The following is a 27721-nucleotide window of genomic DNA, read 5'->3' as shown; positions in this document are numbered from 1 at the left end:
AGTCTTGCTCTGTCGCCTAGGCTGGAGTGCAGTGGTGCAATCTTGGCTCACTGCCTCCCGGGTTGAAGCAATTCTTGTGCCTCAGCCTCCCGAGTAGCTGGGATTACAGGTGCCCACCACCACGCCCGGCTAATTTTTGTATTTTTAGTAGAGACAGGGTTTCACCATATTGGCCAGGCTGGTCTTGAACTCCTGACCTCAGGTGATCCACCCGCCTTGGCCTCCCAAAGTGCTGGGATTACAGGCATGAGCCACTACTCCTGGCCTCCCTTGTTTTTAAGCAGGGTTGAGTTTAAGCTCAAAGTAGAAAAATAATTGTCTTTTCCAATTAAAAATAGATTCGAAAGAGAAGTAGTGAGTGTTCTATCTGTAAGATTTTTTTTTCAGCAGCATCTTAATACTTTTAAACTGACTGTTACTCAACAGAGAATTCATTATCCTCAATGTTTCTCAAATACATTTTGCAAACCTTTATTTTCTCCATAGCTCAGGTTTTAGAAACATCTTAAGGTCTCCTCCGAACCAGCAATTATATCTAAGATTCCAGACCTACTAGTCATTGCATCACATATTCTTTTATATGTACTACAAAATGTCTATATGATTAACACTAAATATATATTCCCAACTGAATTCCAATTCTGAAATCTTACCTTATGTCTCAAACCATATGAAATAAAAGAAGACAATGATCAGGAATGAAAGGAAAACATTCTTTAAATGAAATAACTCTAAACTGTACCATTATGGAAAAGTCTTTTGAAATGGCATTAACTCTCCACAAATACACCATGCATTTTCTAGACATCAACATTGATAATCTTAAACTCCAACTTAGCACAACTGGCTAAGTAAATGTATCTAGCAGTTGTTGAAAATTATGGCATGGGATTTTGCATAAAGACTTAATTTCAAAAGGGTGCTTCTACTCTTAAATTCTCATGCAATTTCTAGATTTGTAGACTTCAGTAATTCAACTTTGGCAAATATGTTATCACATATAAATAGCTTCTCTCTTCCCTGTCATGTGTATGAATGTTTGTGTGCATGTATGTGTATATACATATATATCTTTCTTAATGCACACATATATGTACACGTACAAATAATCATCTAGCGTACATACATATGTGTGTATGTGCGTGTATACATGTACATATATACATATACATACATATGTACACATATATTCCATTAGCAGCTCTTCTCAACTTACTGAGTTCTCCTTAAATTCAAAAGTTTAGGATGTCAGTATACTGATATTTAGTCAGAGGGAAATAGCAGGAAACAAATGATGATTTGCAAGATTGGGGTCAGCCAGGTAGAAGACTCCCCCAAAATACTATAATTTTTTAAGACTTTGGGAAATAGGTTTTCTCTGGTTCCAAAGATGTCTACCTTTTCTGAGACAGAGTCTTGCTTTGTTGCCAACCAGGCTGGAATGCTGTGGTATGATTTCAGCTCACTGCAACCTCTGACTCCCTGGTTCAAGCAATTCTCTTGCCTCAACCTCCTAAGTAGCTGGGATAACAGGCACGTGCCACCACGCCCAGCTAATTTTTGTAGTTTTAGTAGAGATGGGGTTTCACCATGTTGACCAGGATGGTCTCGAGCTCCTGACCTTGTGATCCACCCACCTCGGCCTCCCAAAGTGCTGGGATTACAGGCATGAGCTACCTCGCCCAGCCAGATGTCTACCTTTTCTTTCAGGAGGCTGAGACTCAAACCAGCTCTGTGAGATATGTGTTGCATTATTTTAATAACCCCTTTTCATTGAGGAAGCAGCAGTCTGGGGAATGGTTAAGAAAGATACTCAAGATCACTATGTAAGTAGTGAGACCATTCTTTTTACTCTAAATTCAATTCTTAGAATATTAGAACTAGGTGTGACCTTGGAGAATATCTAATTCACATCCCATATTTTCTATCAGCCTCTCTGGAAAGCATGTTTCTAAATGTTTCTGGTGGTCTGAAGGTGTGGAAAGTGGCATAGCCTGTTGACTTAAGTTAGACCACGCTGGTGGTCACTCATACCCTTTAATGTATGCAAATAAAATAGTCAGGATACCAGGGTTGGAGATGCTTGACATTTCCCACTCTCAAAATCAATCACCGATCTGAACACCATGGCTATTACTCAGAAATTCAGAGGTTTGCTGTAAGCAGAGACCATGACCTTGGAACAATTATTTTCTCAAAAGGCATTACCAACAATGATGTGAGCAAAGTGCCCAGACTGCCCTCCAGTGCACAAATCCCTGGCCAGGAAATGGCTACGAATCTTCCATGAGTATGATGAGTTTGGCTTAAATCTTATTTCAATGCATTTATATTTCATAAGCACTGCATTTAGACAAACTTAAAATGAGCAAGTCAAAGAAAATACTCACTTAAAGATTTTCTGTGCTCTGGTTTCTGTTCTTTTATATCACTGTTGTAGTGACTTAGCAATTCAGTGCTAGAGGATCTTTGGATTTTGAATAATTCCAGGTTTCTTGATGGACAACTTGAATCCTTTGGCTGGAAACAGCAAATAATTAGACTGAATAATTTGACTAGAAAGAAAGGATTCACCATATAGTTTTGTGTTCTATTTTGCTGCTTATGGGGAAATTTGAAGTAAGGTAATTATTTGAGGATAGGTCCTCTATGCTGAGCTCAATACTCTAATAATAGTTTATATATGTATATGATGGTACTTACTAAATGCTAAGCACTATTCATGCGTTAGTTCAATTAATCACTACAACAATTCTATAGAGTAGGTGGTATTATTATTATCCTTATTTTCCTCATTAAGAAAATGAGGCCAAAATAGGCAAGTAATTTGCCTAAGGCCACACAGGTAACAAATGATAGAACTAGAGTTCAAACTCTAGCAGTCTGGTTCCAGAGTCCATCCTCAATGGCAACAAACCCTGTGTATGTATGTATGTGCACTCACACACATTCACATACACACCCCTTTAAGGGGAATATACTTGTAACAGGAAAAAGTAAATTTGTTATTTTACTTTTTAAAGTGTTAATCCCAAAATGATATAATGAAGGCTTGCAATTAAGTATCAAGAAAATCACACAGAAAATCTTTTACTATCGTGTTGTATTCCATATTAAGAATATTTGTTTCTCAAAATTTTGCAAATATTAGTGTCATAAAATTAAATGTTCTAGAGACTCAGCATGGAATGAGTGGTTTTAAATAAGTTCATTCTTAGAAAACATACTCTGAATGTATGTTTTAGGATAATTTCACGAAGTTCTAGATATGTAATTTTCATAAGAAGAACAATTTAGCTTAGCTGGAAGAATAATAAAAATCAGTACAAAGGGTTATTATTTATTGGTATTATAACAGTGAGTCTTAAATATGTTATTTATTTTCAGGAATATGTAGTATGGACTGCATAAACTGAAAATGAAAAAAAATCAGTAGATATTACATGCTTATGTGCTTTTTACAGCCTCCAGTAAATGAATGTCCATGTTATTTCAGAAAAAAAGAAAGAATGCACTGTATTTTTGAAAGAGAGAAATTAAACAACAGTTAGTTCTACAAATCCTGTCTGCTGAAAAGGTTTTTAGTAGATTCTATTTAAACTAAAAGAACTTAATATCTCTCAGTCCATAGGATCTATTTAAATGAGTGTGTGTGTTATATGCCTAAGCAATAAGATTTAAATGACTACAGTTTAATTAATAAAGGTAACAGCCAAAACAAATACATACCAATCTGTCAATTGCATTTTTGATAGCGTGGAACCAATCCAATATGATGAAGTCAATATCTGACTGTAGAAGGAACTCATTTCCTGATACTGTGGTGATCTGAAAAAAAGAAAAAGAAAAAGAAATAGACAGGTAAAGAAACTATGTAAGATAGATCTCTTACATGTAAAAATCCTTTTTTAAAAAATACAGTTTAATAAACTGAAATATTTTCTTGTATTCCAGTAATTGTCTTTCTGGGAACTGGGAGCATTTTGAACTGCTCTCTATAAACTGTTTTTCATGTCATAACAAATACATTATTGTTTTAATAATAGAACGATTAAGTCAGAGTAGGGCTAGAGCTGAATTACTCCAACTTAAGGAGAAATAAGCCAGGAAGTTCAGAGAACTGCAGACAGTACACACTTAAGTCAGAACCCACAGAAAAATGCACCCGGGTGTGTCAGAATTCATTCTGCACGTTTGCCTCTTTCCTGTCTGTCTTTTTCAAATCTAATAGTATCTCTATATTTGATTTCCTTTTATGGAGAGCTCTAAAACAGATTATTTACCAAAAACACTAATTGCAGACTTCCAAAAGGTCATTGAGATGAATAACATTTGACTAATTCTACTTTCTTATCAGAGACCTATAGGAAAGTAATAAAAAAACCAATTTCCCCACAAAAGGAGTATATTAAAATAAAAGTTCATTTACATATTTGAACCTCTCTGGGAGAGTATTTATCAAATGAACATTCAGGTTCCTGACTCTCAGCACTGCTAAGTAGTTGGCAATGTTTAGCGTGTAACTGTCCATTTTTCATTACAGTGAACCTTTTTCTCCCCAGACTTGTGAGAAAAGGATATGACCCTACAGAAACAGAGCAATACTCTTAGTTTCACACATAACAGGCTACTTAGAGAAAAAATTGATTAGAGTGGGTGTGGACACGCTTTTTGTATTTGGCCATCAATCTGAACTGTGAAGATTTTCCCTTTGTATTATTGACTTTTCCCTTGCAACAGGAAGATGAACATTTCCCAACTACTGTCACACAGAGTTCAGGGGTTTAGAGGACTGACATTTCAAAATACTCAATCAGGAGCCAGTCACCTCTTCTCAGCCTTCCTTGCTCTAAACAGGAGGTGAAAGCTGAAATGTGGCACAGGTCCAGAAAATCACAAATCACGCTTTAGGCCATCTCTATAATTCTATCATTAAAGTGACAATTATTACCCCAAATAGCTCATTCTGAAGGTTTCAAGGATTCTCATGGCAACATTTAATGACAATGATTTTGGGGTTTTGAAAAAAATCTGTTACATATGTGCATATATATTCATTTGTCATTTGTTTTTAGAAAAACTCTATAGAGATTCAATATTAATCAGTACTGCAAAGCAACCATTCTTGATTGAGATGGGTTCCAATATCAAATGTTGTCTCTATAACTGTGAGAAGAACTGTCTAAAGTGTATACAATTATAAGAAGTGAAAGACTGAAAAATAACAGGATTTAATTGCCAACACTAGAATTCGACAGATTACTGAGGCCAATCATTCTTTCTCTCTCTTTTTAAAATGAAACTGCATATAAGATTTAGGACGGCTCAAAACAGCCTCCTGTTTTATGTATCCAGCAAAAGACAGCTCAGGTGATGTTTGCCTAATTATCTGAACACCACTGCAATGTTCTCTACTCAGATAAAGTTCCAAATATTTGCTTTATAGAGTGTTGCCTAAGAAATAGTAAACTAAAAATATAAGGTCATTTCTAACACAAGAAAACTAGTAATGTCCTAGACCTCTACCTTCATCCTAATCTGTAGTTAAATATTTTGATTATGAATGTATTTCTAACATCATAATTTGTTGACATACACAAAGACAAATGAATTAGCCAAAGCACAATGTACAATATAATGTTTCTCTGCCAGTGTAAATAAACCATTATTAAAATTATAAAAAGAAACAACATTTAAAAAGTACTAGAAACAAACATAATTAGATTTACTATATTATGAGGGTTTACGAAAGAGCCAACATAGTTCAGCTTGCAGTCAGTAAATTCAAACAGTGATAAAATACAAGTACTTTAGCAGTGCATTTACATTTTTGGTGCACGCTATGCAATGCAAAGGGGATTTTATATTGCTAACACAACCAAAAGCAAAATGTATTTTAAAAGTTCCTTTGTCCAAATATATTACTGCATTAATCATACATAATCAGTGATTTACGAATTCATTTTGAGAAACTAGATCAGAGAGCTATACGAATGCAATTCATTCAAAACATACTATCAGAGAGATACAGTTCACATCCTTTCCTCTGTCTTCCCACTAATCTTTTGAGTTACCAGGCAGTCTGGAGAAGTCTGCTACTGCTCTCTACAGTTTAAATGCATCCACTTCTTAATTACAGTCAGTAATTGACTTTGTTCTGCTCTATTCCAGTCACTCACAGGAAAGTAGTTTCAAAATCTTTGACTGGTAAAGCCCATTTAATTTAGGTTCCTCAACCCACTTTCTTATTTTACCTCTTTAGGATTTCTGATAAATGGTTTGCTGAATCATATTTGCACTTTGAACAATCGAATTTCCAACACTCTTGGGGAAAAAAGACATCAGTAAAGAATGTTAGCTTTGACTAAATCTTTTGACTGAACAACTTATGAGGACAATCTAAAATGATGTATAACAGACATAAAAGCTTTGATATTAAGCCGTGCTAATGTACTCTTTCTATATAGGTTTTGCCTCCGTGACAGATGCTGGGGTAAGGGGATGAAGGAAGAACTTATAGAAAACATAACAGGTTTAGATAAGAGCTGCTGGTCTCCATCTTGCTTAGAAACCTACTTTAGGCAAATCTTGAAATCCCTCATCACCACACCAGGTCGTATTTTGAAGGAATATATCAGGGCACCAAAGTAACCTTAATGAAGTATGCAGTGTCAATAATAAATATCTTTAAGTATCCATCTGGGGAAATTCGTCTTGAACTTTTTCATACTAAATAAGGGTCCATCTGAATTCTTGCTGATAAGAAATTTATGCCCAGGAAATTATAGAAGCGTGTCCACTGAGCAACATGCAGAGTGGGCACATTCCTTAAGGCTTTTGGGGATTAATTCAACAATAGTTTTCACGTGGGCTTAGAATAGTCTGTGTCCTTGGTACGGTTCCTCTGTACATGGAGGCAGGTAGATGCAAGTCCAGACTTCACTGATGAAGAGCGAAGAAATTTGTGTTTTAGATTTTAATTAAATGGAGTTTTGTTATGCTAATTTAAAACATCTTAAAAGAGTTTTAAGAAATAGTGTTTATGTTGATTTAAGTATTGTTCTTTTAAATATTGTCAATTAAGTAACACTCTCATCAATATTCATTCTGGCAGTAAGATTTTATGCTATTAGATTTTAATTTCAATGAGAAATTAATGTGTAGAATGGCATTTATACCATTACAAATTTCCATACTTTTGTTTACTAGAATATAAATGAAATCTTTTTTAGAACTTCTTTTTTTCTGATTATAAGAATAATACTTTATTGTGTAGAATCTGGGAAAAATAAAGATAAGAATCAAAATTATGCATAGCTACACAAAGTAAACATTGTAGGTATTTCAATTTCATTATTGCCAATCTTTTATAAATAATAACCAAACAGAAATAATGATCAATGTTATAGATAGATACACCTCATCAGCAAAACATATTTGATGGTAAAATATTATCAGCTTCTTTTCCAATTGACTTCAGATGCACATGGGGAGATTACCAAAGATGTGAGAGATAATGAGTGACATGGTGCTACCCTCTGTTTGAGAGCCCCACCCTTCCGATTGCAGAATAAATCCCACAAATAATTTCACGTACAGAAGAATAGAGAGGATGCGTTCATGACAGAACATCCTACTAATCATTAACAATGACTGATTAAGCATCCATTAAGTACAAGGCACATTGCTAGAAGCTAGGGATACACAGCCCCCACCCTCAAACTCACAATCTGTTTGGATAAATAGGACATATGCATATACAGATAAATAACAATAGAAAATGGCTCATACTGAGTCCCAATGTGAGAGGCACACACAATGCTCATGTCAAGATTTCAGAGGAGGGAGTAGTTACTGCAGGCACATTTACATCATGAAAGTATGCATAAACTGGTGGTCATGATATGTTATTCTTTAAACGTTGATTGTATCAGAACTTCAGTATATTAAGGATATGAATACCACCACTTGGTATGCAAAGTGATATCAGCTTTAATGATCTCAAAGCACATAATAAACATTCTCCAAATGCAGCTTTCCTCCACTATCATAAAGTAATTTTGCAAATGAAGAAAATGAAGCAAATGAGGAAAATGAGAATGCCATTCTATCAAATTGGCATCATTTTAAATGATAGAATTAAGAGATTACAAAGATCTTGATTTCTAGTTCACTAGTTCTCAGCAAACAGTTGTATACAGTCAAGGACTGTGTGTTTGAACAGGAAAAGGGCCGTGATAATTTGGTTTCAGTTACGAAATTTGGAATAGCAACTTTAGACAAAGTTGCTTCTTTCCTTGCAGTTAGGCTAAAGATAGCCCGATTTTAAAAGATCATGCAAAATCCTAACTGATTTTTCTTTCCAAAAACAAGCACTCTCTTGCTATGAAAAAATATATCTAAGACTGAATTGGGTTGTCTACAACTCCTTCGAATCCTAGAAAGGACTAAAGCAATCCTACACTTGAACAAATAACCTTTCACATTTTGATTAGAACCTAAGGAGGGATTATTCCATTTTAATGAAACTGAAATGGTATGTAGGAAATGTACAATAAAATATGCCAAATATCCAAAGATCCCTAAAACATGTTAAATAATATGGCTACAGTGGTTCTAGAAGACATAAATAAGAGGAATGGAATTTAATTGCTATTATATTTAGAGAGACTTTGGACTTCATGATATAATTTTTATATTTGAATTGAATTAAGTAAAAATAAAAAGTTATATCAACATACAATAAGTTTATTTGAAGTGAATATGAATTATTTTTGTGATAGTAATTTTGTCCATATCTGTATTCAATACTCCCGGCAGAAAATATACACATGACAGGGAGATATCAAGACCTAAAATCGAAGTAATAATGCTTAAAAAACCCACACAGATTCACATTTTTTTCATCTTGCATCACTCCACATATAGCTGATCAAATGAAGGTTGTCATGGTTATACTAATAGCTAAATTACTTGGTCTCAAAGGTGTTTATGACCACCAAAGAAATTACACTATCAGGCTGAATGTCTGTCTCAAATTACAGTCTGGTTTGAGTAATTCCTAACATTTCTCTTAACATGTTGAGCAAAGTTAAAATAAAACTAAGGGTAAAATATCAGTTAGATGTAAAAGGTCTTCAATTTGCCTTTCCAAAAATGTTACTTGTTAAAGCATTTTGTGAGAAAGTATCTGCCTTGTGTTCCCAATGTTGCTAGATGTTAAGTAAATATATGCTGATTACAAAAAAAAAAGTTGCTTTGGCAACTCTCTTATTAAAATGCATTTGTAATCCCCATCTGTCATGAAAGTTTTGAAAAGTTTGTTTACTTTGGATAGCAGCCTTATCCAGGGTTACCCTAGCAAACAATGATAGCAGTCTTCAAAAGTTGTATGAGGAACAAGCCACTAGGGATCCATTTTTGTTTTAATTGGCACACACAAACACTTTTCTGGTCTGTCAAGAAGATCAAGCTAATATGCATGGAGGGTGTTATATTCTCAGCTTTGGGGAGCAGTAAAGCTCCCTTTATTTAAGTAATTTAAATGATAGACTGCAAAAACTTTGCAAGTCAGAAAAATGTTTTATACTTTCTTAGGGAATATTTGTTTTAAGCAACGGAAAATGTTCTACATAGCTAAAGATGTTGAACCTTATGTTATAATTACTCTGTTTCTTCTGACTCCGTGAAATGTTCCTAAATCCACATGCTACTAAATAAGCCAGGCCACCAATGGATCCTAGCATTTCCACAACTCCCCCTATGTTAACAAATGTGCGTTCATTAGTTTCCAGATGTTTATTGGATATGTTTTCAACGTGTTTGGGGTTGATTGATTTGCATGTACATTTATTGGAACCCTCAGTGGTGTCATCATATCAAAATAACCTGCCCACGTAAGCAATTTCTTCTTTAATGGAAAGTAAACAATGTCGGCTTACGTACACGGCAGACCTCCGATACATTCCAAAATCTAAGGTTTAAGGCCAACCTTTCAAGAAACAATGCTTTTTAAGTGAAATTGAGCTGTACTTTGACACCCAAATAATTTTGTCCGTGCATTCGTACAACAGAGATTTGTTCTGCATAATAAAATTGGCCCTGAAGTGAACATTCACACCCCATATTACTTGCCCACTCTACCTGTTTATTAACAAATATCTAAACTCAAAATTTATTTCAAACAAACAAGCAAAAAAAAAAAAACCCTCATGTTCATTCTTTTATTTGTGTTAAAATATTTTAAGTACTGAGAAACAGTCTTCTCAATATTCATGAAAGAATACTATCCAAGTAATTAGTAGATAGTTTAGCAGTTTCCACAGTTTTGCAGCAGCTACACCAAAACTTTTGCCTGTGGTGCTCATATGAAAAACAACTCAAAAAGAGACTAATCGAAGCAGTTGGTGTATAAAGATATCAACTTAGAGTTTTATTTCTCTTAATTTTTAAACTGGGGGGTGTGTACTTGTCTGTAGATAAATGAATCATCCTGGGATTTGTCACCACCAGTCACTCCCTGCCAACCACAGATCACCTTCTTGCCTGAGCTATATTCACTGTGTTCAATTACTCACTTAGTCACAGTCACATGACACTTGGGAATCTGCTGTCCCCATTGTTTTCAATTGGAATTATTTTTATTATTACTGTCCTTATGTAGGTAATGCTCAATTTAAACAGTTTTAATAAATTCAAATTAACAGACATAGAATCTCGCTTTCTTCAAGATATACTGACTTATTGTCTCTTTCTACATACTTTTTGACCCACGAGGAAACATTATGTATGTTTATAGTTTAATGAAAATATCATGTATATTATTATGAAAATTTTTTATGCATTTTACTATCTATACTACCATCATCTCTCATGAGAATTTAGTCATAATATCCTTTGCTTTCCTCACTGTCTCATCCGTGTTTTTCCTTCAAGTCCATACTACATATTGCAGCCAAAGTGATCCCTCTGAAACTTGGATATGATCATCCCATTCTTCTGCTTGATATCACTCTGAGGCTCCCCACAGCTGTTGCAGTGCAGTGCAAACTCTTTAATTTGGCCTGCCAGCCCCTGTGTGCTCTGGCACTGACCCACTCGGCAGCTCCCCTGCTCCGCATTTTCCTCTGCATTTCTACAATCCAGCCATACTGATTTTTTTGGTTCCCCAGCTGTCCCATACTTTAGAGCAGGTTGTTCCTGCTGCCTAGACCCCTTTGACATCCTCTGTCATATCATTCAAATCATTTGAGATGTCACCTTTTCAGTAAAGGCTTCTTTGAAAGAGATATTCCCCCCCGGTGCGCTCATAACATCCTGCTTCTCCTTTATCTTAGCACAAATTGGTCTATGTTGCAATGCCTTGTTGGTCTTTCCGTTCCCCCCCACTATGCTATAATAACCCTGAGGCCAATGACAATTGTCTACATGCACGGCTGAACAACAGACACATAAGCAACACTAAGAAAATAATAAATAGACAAACCTTATCTACTTTATTAATTTTGGTGAATGCATTATATTACATTGTTTGATATGCCATAATATATTTAACTCATTTTCTATTGTCATAAAATTTTGAAGGCTGCAATACAATTGCATTCTTTCAGGTAATATAAGTAATGTAATACTGAGGTCTACTGAAAACACTTCATGAGAGTAGAGTAGGCAAACTATTTTGAAGATTGATAATGGCAGTCTGAAGGCTGTATTTTCCCAGCAGTCAGCAAGTCCTAGACATCAGACAATAGGATTAAACTTGGAAGGGCTGGGAAGCACAAGAGTCATATTTCAATGCATACCCCTAAAATAGAACGTTCTTGATTATATTCCAAAGCCACCCAAGTATTTTACAGGGATCATCTATACTAGATCATCTAAGAATCTCACCCTAAATATAGGCTTTGGTAATTGAGAGTTGACATTATGGGAACTGGAACATAAGTTCAAAATTTTAAAGAGCTAATACTTAGGTTAATGGGTCAAGTCTTTAGAGAACCTCAGTGATGCAAAGATGCTCACTGCTGTCCATCAGCATTGTAACCATTAATTTTATGAGAACACTGTTAATATTAATAAATAAGCAAACTGTGGGAGGAGGTAGTAGTTATGTTGTTAATTTTATTTAGAAGTATTAGCTAACTTTATGATACAGTGACTTAAGCAGAAGTATGTATTGTTGCCACTCGTCTCCTATTAATAAGTACTGAGAGTGCACAACAAGAATAAAAGATGTTACAGTATGTATCTTTATGCTATTGTAACATATTTGGCCATGATTATGAGTGTTTATAAAACATTCAAGAATTGTTCCATGTCTACTTACATTAATGAGAACACCTGTTAGCTTTAGTGCTGTACAGACTTATTTGCATTAGATTCAGGTTTTCACATACTTTACCTCACTTTTTGAAACAATTAGATGCTTATAGAGAAATATAGCTAAGTGAAAAACAGCAGCTTGAATGCCTTCCGGCTCAAGACAATTCAACTCCAGGTTTCAGTGAAAAACAAAAATCTGCTCAATTACAAAACCGCCACATAGAAGTGAATGTAGGTGTACTTCATAATTTTACATTCAGAGAACAGAAGATACACGTGAAAATCTGTGCTTTAATCTTCAAGTTAAATTATAGCCAAATGAGGCAGTTTCCAGACAAGGATGCCAACAAATAAGGAATGGTGATGCCACCACAACAAAGATTCTCTGTGATCTTGGGAACTTGCTACCCAAAGTTGGTCTCTTTACTGATTTCCAGAAGCTGAATGACTCCAGCTGGTCTTCTGATTGAGTGAGGAAATCTGCAGATGCTTGCCCACCTTGTGTTGTTTCCAACACTTTGCCAAAGAGACCTTTCTATGTGATGACAGAGCTGAAAGGAGCAAAGCAGCTGAGGACTCTCTCTGAGTCAGTCATTTCTGGGCTATGGTTTGCAGCATAGCCAGAACATACCAACCTAGGAAATGCACCGCAGTTCCCTTACAGAAGCCCATGAGTCTGTCTTATTCATTACTCACAACTTCTGTAGGTCTCACTCTATTGACACATCTGTCTGCTACTTCTCTTAGGATGCTAAAGCTTCTGGGATTTAAATATTTTCAGTTATTGAAAAAGGGAACACTTGAGCAAATCTATGGATTCACAGCCTCTATTATCATCATTTAAGAGGTGCAATATTTACATAAAAATAACTCAGGTGGTGATATAGTCTAAAGATAAATGAGTATTTGTGATAAGAAGTGTGATTTATAACTATTTTCTCAGACATAAACAGTGCACCTCTGTACTATACTAGTAAACACAGATTAGCCCAGGCACACACACACGAACTATTCCCACATGATTCCTGATACTCTGTCCTGGGAAATAACAGAACTGGGAATGACCCTTGCAGAGTGTGTGGCTCACAAGAAAGAATGGTATCTATTTCCTTCTCTGCTGTCAAGTTATATAATTTGGGCAGAGGAACAAATATTAGGTGAAGATTTGGAAATTAACCAGTGAATTCTTTTTTATAGAATCCGAACTGCATAATTCAAGAAGTAAGTGTAATACTACAAACTTACTTTTGGTGTCTCATAATTTTGAAATTTTGTTTAACCAAGAGCTTGACAATCTAGATTTTGCTCTCCATGAAAGAGCATGATCATTCATTAGGAATGATAGACTAGCTATCTATGTAATTAGGATGTTCATGAATGGAGTAGTAATGTTTCTTTTTCCATGAATGAGAGGCTTAAATAAATTGAAAGTGTTGAAAATTTTCCTCTGAGAATGTGGAAAAATTGTAATTCTGCTGTTTGGAGAACATTCTTAACTGTTTACTCAAAAGGGTTATCTTTAAACCAAACAAGAAAAAGCATCTGACATTTCTAAAACTATAGTTAGTGGTTTACAAAACATATAGTACATATGTACATATAATATGTTCATATATCACTATATATATGAGTATATCACATATAGTGACATACATCATAATGCAGTGATATGTATCATATATGTACATATGTACTATAAAGTTATATGTAATATGTAATATGGTACATATGTACATATGTATTCTATTTCTCTGTATATAGAAAGAGAACACAACAGAAAAATAGAGAGAATTTAATAGTATTTTTGTTAAAATAAACCACCTGTGACTCTATAATAGACAATGACATCTGTCAATTGAGCAACAGGCCACCCACCTAATAAGGAGACATCTGGAATGACATATCACTCCATGCCAAATGTGTGCAAAAATATCTTAACACTCCTTACTCCCCAAAGCAAAATGACATTTGTATTGAAACGTTACCACTTAAAGATGCTAGACTTTTAAAAAATGTATTGGTAGCACTATCAGTAGGGTGACTATATAATTTATTGTTGAAACTATGATAATTCTGAAGGCAAAAGGCACTGTTAATAACACACCAGGACAATAGGTGTAAACCAGGCCTATTTTGTGTCCCTGGGACATATGGATCACTAGCCAACACACACAACACTGGGAGTCATTTAATAGCCATTTAGGTGCCTAGTGAATACCTGTCATTGGTCCAATTTTAAGAACTGTGAGGTATATAAAAAAGTTAGCAGTGACCCTTCCTCTTAAGAAGCTTCTAATCTAGTGTGAGAAAAGACCAGCATGGGAAAACATTAGAAACAACAATTACATAATGATTCAAGATGGGACACATAATGGTTTTCAATGAAAGAAATCAAACTTTCCTTGAGGGTATAATGGAGGACTCAGGGAAGAATGTTGGAGAAGGATTCTAAAAGGATGGATGAGATTTAGTAGAAGAAAAGGGAGGGTAAGAGGACAACACAGGTGAAAGGAAAAGCTTGTACAATGATTCAGAGGAAAGAAAGTATATAGCATCTCTAAAGGACATGAAGAAGCTGTTCCTACGCCCTCTGTGTGGAATCTTTTCCCTTCACTCATCCCTTAAATGGAGGTGTTACCAAACATTTTCCTGTAAGACATGATTCTTCTCCCTTACAGACACCCTCCAGAATTATATTACCATTTCTCATTTTTTTTAAAAAAATTAGATTTGTAAAACTAATAGATCCCTAATGTGTAACTCTAGTTCAATTCAAAACAATATCATTTCTGATCTATTACGATTCGGACCAATGTGACTTCTGGTCTGACCTCCTTAATGACAGATGGTATAGTTACAATCCATTCTTTACATCCACTCATGAGTAAACTCCTAAGTTGACTGACATCAACTTTGTCCTTGGAGATCTTTGTAAGTCTGATTCTCACATTCACTAGGACCTAAAAGTATCAGACCCTGGGGATAGGGCCTAGTAGTCTGTCTGTTTACAGAGCTCCACAAGTGATTTGAAAATTATGCTGTATTGGAGTCTGCTGCTCTAGACCATAGAAAGATGATCTACCTAAATCCATATCTGTCACATGCCACTTAAAAGCCACTGAATGGATCCCTTTTATCCCAAGGATAAAACCTCAATTATTTAATGTATGTTGCAAAACATTTCATAATTTATCTCTCTGTCTCTAACCTTTTCAATTCCTCTACTTATTAACTGCATAACTTTGAACAATTTATTTAAAATTTTTATATTTCTATATTCTCACCTATAACCTGAGAAAAACAATAATACCTACCTCATAGGACCATTATAAGGGCTATATAAAATACAATCCAGGAGAAGAACTTAACATAATACCTGGCACATACTTAGCACTTAAAATATTATGTTATTATTTGATTTGATTTATTGACTGATTCATTGATTGTCTCCTGGATTTTGCAAACTCCACCTCTTCATTCAGGAAACTACTCAGACACTGCCTATTCAGGAAAGTCCTTTATAACATCTAGAGGTCAAAAAAGAGGTATCCCTCCAGCAGTTTGTACTAACTTCATAATGGTGTGCATCTCACTATTGTACACATCCAGTGACTTGACCTTTCTACACAATAAGCTCCCTGACCACAAAACCACATGTCCCTGCTTTCAGCCAAGTATCTGGAATAGCACCAGCTCTCAATAAAGGGGTATAGAATGAATGATAGCTCAATTGGCTTAGGTTAATACTAAAGGGTTTTGGTATCCACATACGCAAGGCCTTGAAATGTAGAAAACAGATTTTATTTGGTATACTAGTAAGGAGGAAAGCAATGATTAGTCACTGAGAACCTGTATTAGCAGAGCTATTCCACAGTGTCACAGTGGGGAAGACATCCTCTTAAAGCTGGCTCTATATTGCAACTTCCATAACTGTCAACATACCACTGCCTTCTAAGGTTGTACCAATGCATCTATCTGACAAGATGATACACCATTTTGGTAAGAAGAATGCGTCTTCCATGGGCCCCTGGGTTTTCTCCAGCTCTTTCTAGTTCCTGATCTTTTCCTCTTTTACACAACTCAACAGCTGCTTCTCTGCTTTCAATGTTAGATGCCCCACTTTGAGATGCTTGGTATTTGAATAAAGACCTCTGTTATAACCCAAAGTGACTTGACATGATCTCAGGCCTTGAGAGTTGAGAATGCACCCTGTCTTGGATATCCTGTCTTTGCCAAAGCTCATTTCTGTAGCTGTATCCTCTTCTTGCTTCTGGCTTGTGGTTCCCTATTCTGGTGGTTTATCTCACATACCAGACCCTGTTGGCTGGTAGTGTCCTTTTGCCAGGCCCCCTTTTAGGAACTGGGGCTCTGCAGAGCATCTCCCTGATCCTCATAGCACCTCACTGAGTTCTTTAAATCCACCTTCCATCTGCCTCACCCATCTGAATTGTTACACATGTAATCAAGAAATAATCCATACTTGCGTTCAAGGCACCATAGTTATAAGAATATCTGAAAATGAGTCATGTCAGTGTATTCAGCAATCATCCAATGGTCTTTAAAATATCCTTGTTATTTCTGGTTGGAACTCACACCCTAACAGCCTGGACTGAATTTTGTTATCTTACTTTTTGGGTGCTGTATTCTGTCCAGAAGACACACTTCCTTCCAATATTATCAGCTCAAACTTTTCCATAGTAGTTGTCCCAACTATAGTTTTTTGCCTGCTTCATCAAGATGGTTCTATTGCCATTAACTTGTTTTTTCATGATCTCAAGCAATAATCCCAATCCCTGAATAAATGATATCTAAAGATCATCAGTACAGTAAGTTTCTCCCTCAATTTCTGAGGCTTACTATCAACTATTGTGCCGTTTATTATTCTCTAGTATCCTGGGGAATAGGACATTAAGCAGAACATTTTTCCATCATGAGAACGAGTGTTGGGTTTGTAATCTGCTACTCTTGAGGCTCACAGCATTGGATTCATATTTCACTCAGTTTCATCCACAACATTTTCTTTAAAAGTTTATGGCTTAATTAGATGAGATTTATATGCAGCTTGTTAATTTACCTGAAGGCAGGTGGAGGAGGCACTAAGGGAAGAATGTATTCCAAATTTAAAGAAGCCACTGTCCTGGAGGTATAATCTGGTGATGGCTTTCAAACATTTCTGTTCATGAAACATGGTAAGAAGTAATCATTGCCAATCAGTAACTCTCTTTCTTGCTCTCTCTCCCCCCCTACTCTTTCTCTCAGATACACACACACTCTCTCTCTCTCTTTCTGTCATCTAGGTATCTTTCTACACAAAAATTCATTCATCTATTATTCAATGTATAATAATGAAAAACATACATATATATACACATCATGTGCAAATGTTCATTTATATATGTATATATCATATAATTGAAACAAAAGTTTTATTAAATAATACCTCCCTTTACTATATGTGATGTAATATATTTTCTATCCTGATTTCTTTTTTTCTTTAATTGATTTCATTTAAGAATGCTGGTCCCAACTCACTAAACTGATTGTGACCCACTAAAGGATCTTGAATGCAATTTGAAAAACTCTGGCCTAGGGAGTAATGAGGATGTGATCCTTCATGCCCTGTTCCTTGATGTTCTCTCTCTCTTTTCCTCCCTCCTTCTCTCCCAGTCCCTTTGTCCCTCCTTCCCTCCGCCTTCTTTTCTCTTCCCACCCTGCACCCTCCCTACCTCTCTGTTTATAAGATGCTTCAAAATATCTTCATATATAATTTAACAGTTGGATATTTAAACCTAGGAAAAACTTCCAGCATATTTGTCACGTTTGTGACTATTAGGCCTGGGTGATCAATAACCCTGTGTGGGTGATTCTGCACTAAGTCATTTCCTGCCATTTGAAAGTAGAATTAACATGTGGTTCTTCAGAGTTTGGCTTAGACCCTAGGTTTTCTAAATATACCTTAAAGCAAGAGTTTCTTTATAAAAGAAGAAACAAAGATGGGGCAATGTGCTGTTTGGAATACATTTGAGATACTTCACCATGATCTGGAGAGGGAAAAACCAAAGAAGTTAAAAGCCTGGCAAACTATCAGAGACAGAGATGGCAGCTATTTGTTTTCAAGTCCCTTGTATTGAAACAATGAGTGCACTCCACGTTGTATCCTGCAGCACCATGATACAAGGTCTGGGAGTAGTTACTAGCATGTGTCTGTGTGATGGGAGCGAAAGCTAAACATTTTAATAGTGTTATGGCCTCTCCGTCTCAAGTTCCCATTAATGCAAATATAGCACATGTGGTTTAAGTCCCAAGAGCCTTGTAGGACACAAATCACAGATGTGGAATAAACATTATCAGAGAATAAGACTCCATGGTCCTCTTGCCATCAACACATGCCCTTATGCTCCCATGACATCAGGCAGATACCTGATAGGATATCTTAAGCAAAATCACAAAAAGTCAGGGTCATCAAAGGACCCAGGATGGCAAGATTCTAAGCGGACTCCAAAGACTTCTTGGTAAATTATGGCAGAGGCTTCAGCTACATCAAGGCTTTCAGAGGACACTTACCATTATGATAATTAAATATAGTAAAAATTACTCATCCTTCCTGCACCAAAATTACCAGAGACTTATGCTATGTGAGGAGTAGAGTGTTTTTGTAATGTAACCCAGATGATGTGATGGCACAAGGCCTGTAAAACAGAGCTGGTGTACTTCAGATACACAATACAATTCCCCCAGCTATCTCAATTCTTCTGTGCTGCCTTCAAGACTACAATTCAAGGTGATTGCTGCTCTAAGATTGCTCTCCTTTCTTTTTCCATCTTCTGTTCATCCCTTTCTTTCCCCATGTCATTCTTTTCCAAAATTTGCAGGCTCAAAAAAATGAGTAAATTGAGTCTCCTCCACCTAGCCCATTATCATCGCTGTATTCTAAAACTGCCACTACATTTAAGAAACTTGGGTAAACGCCTGTGTATTGGTGTACTGCATTTCCCCACATTGCCCATAAGTGAGACTTCAGTATCCATATCCTGACCTGACCTTAAAACTAATATCGGCAGTGCTGTCAATTGCCATGTAGTGTGATTCCGGGAGCTTTAAGAAGCCTCTTTGGACGACAAACTGATTCCCTAAACCTGCCGTCTAAGGTCTGGAACTTTAATTAAGTTATTCCTTTAGATGAAGCCTTTAAAACAATTAAAAGAAAGGATGATATTTTTCTATACGTTTTCAGTGATATTGCTATGTTTTGTTTAGATATTGCTATGTTACTTTTCTTAGGAAAATATATTAAAGCAAACTATTTCTGAATATAAATGCATACTTGAAGACTTTTAAAATATGCAAAACCAGAAATGTATAAAAACTAAAAACACTTCTAATCATAGTACTCAAAATATCCCTCTTAGTATTTAATGTATTTTCCTTCAGACTTTTTAATACGTATGTTATGTTTATATACACACATATGTGTTTGTATATATATAGGTCATACACAGGTCAAATTAAATATACAATACTGTATCTTATTATATATATTTTTAACATTATATCATGAAGGCTTTTCCACGGCATTATTCTTTGAAATCATCTGTTTAATGGCTTCCTAACATTTTGTTATAGAGATTTACTGTAATAAATTGAAGTGTCTTCCTATTTTTCCACAATTTAGTTGTTTCCACATTTTGTCATGATAAATAAACCCACGCTGCATAAGCATGACCTTTTGTTAAGATTTTTGATTTGTTTTTCTTAGAAGAGATTGTTAGAAATAGAATTACTAGGTCAAATAAAAGAATTTTGAAGGGGAGGAGCCAAGATGGCCGAATAGGAACAGCTCCGGTCTACAGCTCCCAGCGCGAGCGACGCAGAAGACGGGTGATTTCTGCATTTCCATCTGAGGTACCCTGTTCATCTCACTAGGGAGTGCCAGACAGTGGGCGCAGGTCAGTGGGTGAGTGCACCGTGCGCCAGCCAAAGCAGAGGCGAGGCATTGCCTCACTCGGGAAGCGCAAGGGGTCAGGGAGTTCCCTTTCCAGGGGTGACAGAAAATCGGACACCTGGGGCACCTGGAAAATCGGGCCACTCCCACCCGAATACTGTGCTTTTCCGACGGGCTTAGGAAACGGTGCCCCAGGAGAGTATAGCCCACACCTGGCTCAGAGGGTCCTACGCCCACGGAGTCTCGCTGATTGCTAGCACAGCAGTCTGAGATCAAACAGCAAGTCAGCAGCGAGGCTGGGGGAGGGGCGCCTGCCATTGCCCAGGCTCGCTTAGGTAAACAAAGCAGCCTGGAAGCTTGAACTGGGTGGAGCCCACCACAGCTCAAGGAGGCCTGCCTGCCTCTGTAGGCTCCACCTCTGGGGGCAGGGCACAGACAAACAAAAAGACAGCAGTAACCTCTGCAGACTTAAATGTCCCTGTCTGACAGCTTTGAGGAGAGCAGTGGTTCTCCCAGCACGCAACTGGAGATCTGAGAATGGGCTGACTGCCTCCTCAAATGGGTCCCTGACCCCTGACCCCCGAGCAGCCTAACTGGGAGGCACCCCCCAGCAGGGGCAGACTGACACCTCACACGGCCGGCCAGGTACTCCAACAGACCTGCAGCTGAGGGTCCTGTCTGTTAGAAGTAAAACTAACAGAAAGGACATCCACACCAAAAACCCATCTGTACATCACCATCATCAAAGACCAAAAGTAGATAAAACCACAAAGATGGGGAAAAAACAGAGCAGAAAAACTGGAAACTCTAAAAAGCAGAGTACCTCTCCTCCTCCAAAGGAACGCAGTTCGTCACCAGCAACGGAACAAAGCTGGATGGAGAATGACTTTGACGAGCTGAGAGAAGAAGGCTTCAGACGATCAAATTACTCCGAGCTACGGGAGGATATTCAAACCAAAGGCAAAGAAGTTGAAAACTTTGAAAAAAATTTAGAAGAATGTATAACTAGAATAACCAATACAGAGAAATGCTTAAAGGAGCTGATGGAGCTGAAAACCAAGGCTCGAGAACTACGTGAAGAATGCAGAAGCCTCAGGAGCCGATGCGATCAAATGGAAGAAAGGGTATCAGCCCTGGAAGATGAAATGAATGAAATGAAGCGAGAAGGGAAGTTTAGAGAAAAAAGAATAAAAAGAAATGAGCAAAGCCTCCAAGAAATGTGGGACTATGTGAAAAGACTAAATCTACGTCTGATTGGTGTACCTGAAAGTGACGGGGAGAATGGAAACAAGTTGGAAAACATTCTGCAGGATATTATCCAGGAGAACTTCCCCAATCTAGCAAGGCAGGCCAACATTCAGATTCAGGAAATACAGAGAACGCCACAAAGATAATCCTCGAGAAGAGCAACTCCAAGACACATAATTGTCAGATTCACCAAAGTTGAAATGAAGCAAAAAATCTTAAGGGCAGCCAGAGAGAAAGGTCGGGTTACCATCAAAGGGAAGCCCATCAGACTAACAGCGGATCTCTCGGCAGAAACCCTACAAGCCAGAAGAGAGTGGGGGCCAATATTCAACATTCTTAAAGAAAAGAATTTTCAACCCAGAATTTCATATCCTGCCAAACTAAGCTTCATAAGTGAAGGAGAAATAAAATACTTTACAGACAAACAAATGCTGAGAGATTTTGTCACCACCAGGCCTGCCCTAAAAGAGCTCCTGAAGGAAGCGCTAAACATGGAAAGGCACAACCGGTACCAGCCACTGCAAAATCATACCGAAATGTAAAGACCATCGAGACTAGGAAGAGACTGCATCAACTAACGAGCAAAATAACCAGCTAACATCATAATGACAGGATCAGATTCACACATAACAATATTAACTTTAAATATAAATGGACTAAATGCTCCAATTAAAAGACACAGACTGGCAAATTGGATAAAGACTCAAGACCCATCAGTGTGCTGTATTCAGGAAACCCATCTCACGTGCAGAGACACACATAGGCTCAAAATAAAAGGATGGAGGAAGATCTACCAAGCAAATGGAAAACAAAAAAAGTCAGGGGTTGCAATCCTAGTCTCTGATAAAACAGACTTTAAACCAACAAAGATCAAAAGAGACAAAGAAGGCCATTACATAATGGTAAAGGGATTAATTCAACAAGAAGAGCTAACTATCCTAAATATATATGCACCCAATACAGGAGCACCCAGATTCATAAAGCAAGTCCTGAGTGACCTACAAAGAGACTTAGACTCCCACACGTTAATAATGGGAGACTTTAACACCCCACTGTCAATATTAGACAGATCAACGAAACAGAAAATCAACAAGGATACCTAGGAATTGAACTCAGCTCTGCACCAAGCAGACCTAATAGACATCTACAGAACTCTCCACCCCAAATCAACAGAATATACATTTTTTTCAGCACCACACCACACCTATTCCAAAATTGACCACATACTTGAAAGTACAGCTCTCCTCAATAAATGTAAAAGAACAGAAATTATAAGAAACTATCTCTCAGATCACAGTGCAATCAAGCTAGAACTCAGGATTAAGAATCTCACTCAAAACCGCTCAACTACGTGGAAACTGAACAACCTGCTCCTGAATGACTACTGGGTACATAACGAAATGAAGGCAGAAATAAAGATGTTCTTTGAAACCAACGAGAACCAAGACACAACATACCAGAATCTCTGGGATGCATTCAAAGCAGTGTGTAGAGGGAAATTTATAGCACTAAATGCCCACAAGAGAAAGCAGGAAAGATCCAAAATTGACACCCTAACATCACAATTAAAAGAACTAGAAAAGCAAGAGCAAACACATTCAAAAGCTAGCAGAAGGCAGGAAATAACTGAAATCAGAGCAGAACTGAAGAAAATAGAGACACAAAAAACCCTTCAAAAAATCAATGAATCCAGGAGCTGGTTTTTTGAAAGGATCAACAAAATTGATAGACCGCTAGCAAGATTAATAAAGAAAAAAAGAGAGAAGAATCAAATAGATGCAATAAAAAATGATAAAGGGGATATCACCACCGATCCCACAGAAATACAAACTACCATCAGAGAATATTACAAACACCTCTATGCAAATAAACTAGAAAATCTAGAAGAAATGGATAAATTCCTGGACACATACACCCTCCCAAGACTAAACCAGGAAGAAGTTGAATCTCTGAATAGACCAATAACAGGAGCTGAAATTGTGGCAATAATCAATAGCTTACCAACCAAAAAAAGTCCAGGACCAGATGGGTTCACAGCCGAATTCTACCAGAGGTACAAGGAGGAGCTGGTACCATTCCTTCTGAAACTATTCCAATCAATAGAAAAAGAGGGAATCCTCCCTAACTCATTTTATGAGGCCAGCATCATCCTGATACCAAAGCCTGGCAGAGACACAACCAAAAAAGAGGATTTTAGACCAATATCCTTGATGAACATTGATGCAAAAATCCTCAATAAAATACTGGCAAACAGAATCCAGCAGCACATCAAAAAGCTTATCCACCATGATCAAGTGGGCTTCATCCCTGGGATACAAGGCTGGTTCAATATATGCAAACCAATAAATGTAATCCAGCATATAAACAGAACCAAAGACAAAAACCACATGATTATCTCAATAGATGCAGAAAAGGCCTTTGACAAAATTCAACAACCTTCATGCTAAAAACTCTCAATAAATTAGGTATTGATGCGTCGTATCTCAAAATAATAAGAGCTATTTATGACAAACCCACAGCCAATATCATACTGAATGGGCAAAAACTGGAAGCATTCCCTTTGAAAACTGGCACAAGACAGGGATGCCCTCTCTCACCACTTCTATTCAACATAGTGTTGGAAGTTCTGGCCAGGGCAATTAGGCAAGAGAAGGAAATCAAGGGTATTCAATTAGGAAAAGAGGAAGTCAAATTGTCCCTGTTTGCAGATGACATGATAGTATATCTAGAAAACCCCATTGTCTCAGCCCAAAATCTCCTTAAGCTGATAAGCAACTTCAGCAAAGTCTCAGGATACAAAATCAATGTACAAAAATCACAAGCATTCTTATACACCAATAACAGACAAACAGAGAGCCAAATCATGAGTGAACTCCCATTCACAATTGCTTCAAAGAGAATAAAATACCTAGGAATCCAACTTACAAGGGATGTGAAGGACCTCTTCAAGGAGAACTACAAACCACTGCTCAAGGAAATAAAAGAGGATACAAACAAATGGAAGAACATTCCATGCTCATGGATAGGAAGAATCAATATCATGAAAATGGCCATCCTTCCCAAGGTAATTTACAGATTCAATGCCATCCCCATCAAGTTACCAATGACTTTCTTCACAGAATTGGAAAAAACTACTTTAAGGTTTACATGGAACCAAAAAAGAGCCCGCATCGCCAAGTCAATCCTAAGCCAAAAGAACAAAGCTGGAGGCATCAGGCTACCTGACTTCAAACTATACTACAAGTCTACAGTAACCAAAACAGCATGGTACTGGTACCAAAACAGAGATATAGATCAATGGAACAGAACAGAGCCGTCAGAAATAATGCCACATATCTACAACTATCTGATCTTTGACAAACCTGACAAAAAGAAGAAATGGGGAAAGGATTCCCTATTTAATAAATGGTGCTGGGAAAACTGGCTAGCCATATGTAGAAAGCTGAAACTGGATCCCTTCCTTACACCTTATACAAAAATCAATTCAAGATGGATTAAAGACTTAAATGTTAGACCTAAAACCATAAAAACCCTAGAAGAAAACCTAGGCAATACCATTCAGGACATAGGCATGGGCAAGGACTTCATGTCTAAAACACCAAAAGCAATGGCAACAAAAGCCAAAATTGACAAATGGGATCTAATTAAACTAAAGAGCTTCTGCACAGCAAAGGAAACTACCATCAGAGTGAACAGGCAACCTACAAAATGGGAGAAAATTTTCGCAACCTACTCATCTGACAAAGGGCTAATATTCAGAATCTACAATGAACTCCAACAAATTTACAAGAAAAAAACCAACAACCCCATCAAAAAGTGGGCGAAGGACATAAACAGACACTTCTCAAAAGAAGACATTTATGCAGCCAAAAGACACATGAAAAAATGCTCACCATCACTGGCCATCAGAGAAATGCAAATCAAAACCACAATGAGATACCATCTCACACCAGTTAGAATGGCAATCATTAAAAAGTCAGGAAACAACAGGTGCTGGAGAGGATGTGGAGAAATAGGAACACTTTTACACTGTTGGTGGGACTGTAAACTAGTTCAACCCTTGTGGAAGTCAGTGTGGCGATTCCTCAGGGATCTAGAACTAGAAATTCCATTTGACCCAGCCATCCCATTACTGGGTATATACCCAAAGGACTATAAATCATGCTGCTATAAAGACACATGCACACGTATGTTTATTGCAGCATTATTCACAATAGCAAAGACTTGGAACCAACCCAAATGTCCAACAATGATAGACTGGATTAAGAAAATGTGGCACATATACACTATGGAATACTATGCAGCCATAAAAAATGATGAGTTCACGTCCTTTGTAGGGACATGGATGAAATTGGAAATCATCATTCTCAGTAAACTATCGCAAGAACAAAAAACCAAACACCGCATATTCTCACTCATAGGTGGGAATTGAACAATGAGAACACATGGACACAGGAAGGGGAACATCACACTTCGGGGACTGTTGTGGGGTGGGGGCAGGGGGGAGGGATAGCATTGGGAGATATACCTAATGCTAGATGACGAGTTGGTGGGTGCAGCGCACCAGCATGGCACATGTATACATATGTAACTTACCTGCACGTTGCGCACATGTACCATAGAGCCTAAAGTATAATAATAATAATAATAATAATAATAAAAAGAAAAAAAAATAAAATGTATCATATAAACCCTAAAAAAAAAAAAAAAATTTTGAAAGGCTGCTGAAATGCATTACTAATCATTTTCTAGAAAGTTTGTTCCAAGTTGTATTATCTCACCAAAATTTAAAGCATAAGCCCATTTCAATTCATATTTTCTCTGAAGTAACATGATATTATATACTTTGCGAATTTTGCAAGAAAACTCATTTTTTCTTAGGTTTGCATTTCTTTTATAATTAGGCATTTGTGGGTTTTTTTTCTTAGAATTTCTTACTAATGTGCTTAGTATTTTTAAGATTAGAATGCAGTTTTAAGGAAGTTTATTAAATTTTGGTGAAAATTACCACATAAATTTTCCCAATTTATTTTAAATGGCACTTTTAATGAAATTATTGTTGTTTCTTGGTATTCAAAGGAGCTTGATTCCAGGGCTGCTGTGAATACCACAATTTGCACATAGAGTCCCACCGTTGGCCCAAAGCAAATCTTCGATACAAGAAGTCAGCCCTCAGTATCAGGGGTTTTATATTCTGTGAATACTGCTCTTTCCCTCTGCACTCTTGGTTGCAGATGTGGAAACATCAGATACAGAGAGATCCCTGTATTTATTGGGAAAAAAACCCCTCTCATATTAATGGGCCCCTGCAATTCAAATCCACATTGTTCATGGGTCAACTGCATTTATATATAAATGTGTTATTTTTAATTTTTCCATTGTAAGCTTTAGGTATTACTCATTTGTAATTTTTCCAATTTATATTTTAATTCTTAGAAATCATTTGAAGGACCCTAAATCTTTTATGTGAACTTTAAATATTTCTTCTCTTCCCCCAGGGTATCCTATTGGGAATTTGATAAGATTGTATATTATATCTATATTAATTTGGGACAAACAAAAAATTTAAAACTAGTAAGACCTCTGCCTCAGAAAAGAAAGTATGTCTCACTATTGCAAGGTTTTGTTTATGTCTCTCAGTAAATTTTGACAGTTTTATTTGTATATTTACACTTAGCCTTAGGTATTTGAAATGGAATTTTGAGAGGGGCCTGGAGAAGAACTTGAGGACAATAGGTGTCTCAGCAAAAGAGAAACTACAACTCCAAGAAAGGAAAGGCTCAGCACAAGTAGATGGGGAGAATTTTTCTATCACACCATTTACCACGGGGGGCTGTCCTGATGACTCCAATGAGGCCACTATCCCTTTATCCTCTTCCTGTTGTTGGGCCTGTAGCATGTGTTTCTCACAGGACACAGTCTCTGAATTGACTCTAAGCTAACAGGTGCTACTAGAGTACTAATCCAAAGCCAGGAAAATTTTCTGACAATAAAAAATAGTATTATTGTACCCAAAATATACTATTCCTATTGGTTTGAGTTTCTTGTTCTACAGATGATGGAAGGTGAAACCCTACTCCATCAGCAGTTGCAGAAACTTTCATCCAATTGTGGATCCAGGTTTTTACCTTTATCCAAAAATTGGTTTCTCAAGTTACTATAAACTCTTCATAAACAACCTTTTTAGTAGTCGTGTAATATTATGTCATT

At 36.8% G+C, this 27721-nt stretch overlaps 1 protein-coding gene across 2 annotated transcripts in view; it reads right to left on the bottom strand.

The window, feature by feature from the left end:
- ARHGAP15 (Rho GTPase activating protein 15) overlaps positions 1–27721 on the bottom strand; it is a 644804-nt gene that overhangs the window by 325443 nt on the left and 291640 nt on the right. For both annotated transcript variants that reach the window (XM_054477359.1, XM_054477360.1), the window contains exons 7-8: positions 3730–3828; positions 2391–2520 (exon numbers count right to left, since the gene is read on the bottom strand). In XM_054477359.1, coding sequence (XP_054333334.1) covers positions 2391–2520; positions 3730–3828 — 229 coding nt within the window. The remainder of the gene's footprint in view (positions 1–2390; positions 2521–3729; positions 3829–27721) is intronic.

Source organism: Pongo pygmaeus, chromosome 11, assembly GCF_028885625.2.
Source record: "Pongo pygmaeus isolate AG05252 chromosome 11, NHGRI_mPonPyg2-v2.0_pri, whole genome shotgun sequence".
Lineage (NCBI taxonomy): Eukaryota > Metazoa > Chordata > Mammalia > Primates > Hominidae > Pongo > Pongo pygmaeus.
Note: the sequence above shows the minus strand (reverse complement) of the source record. Positions and strands in the feature narration are given on the sequence as shown.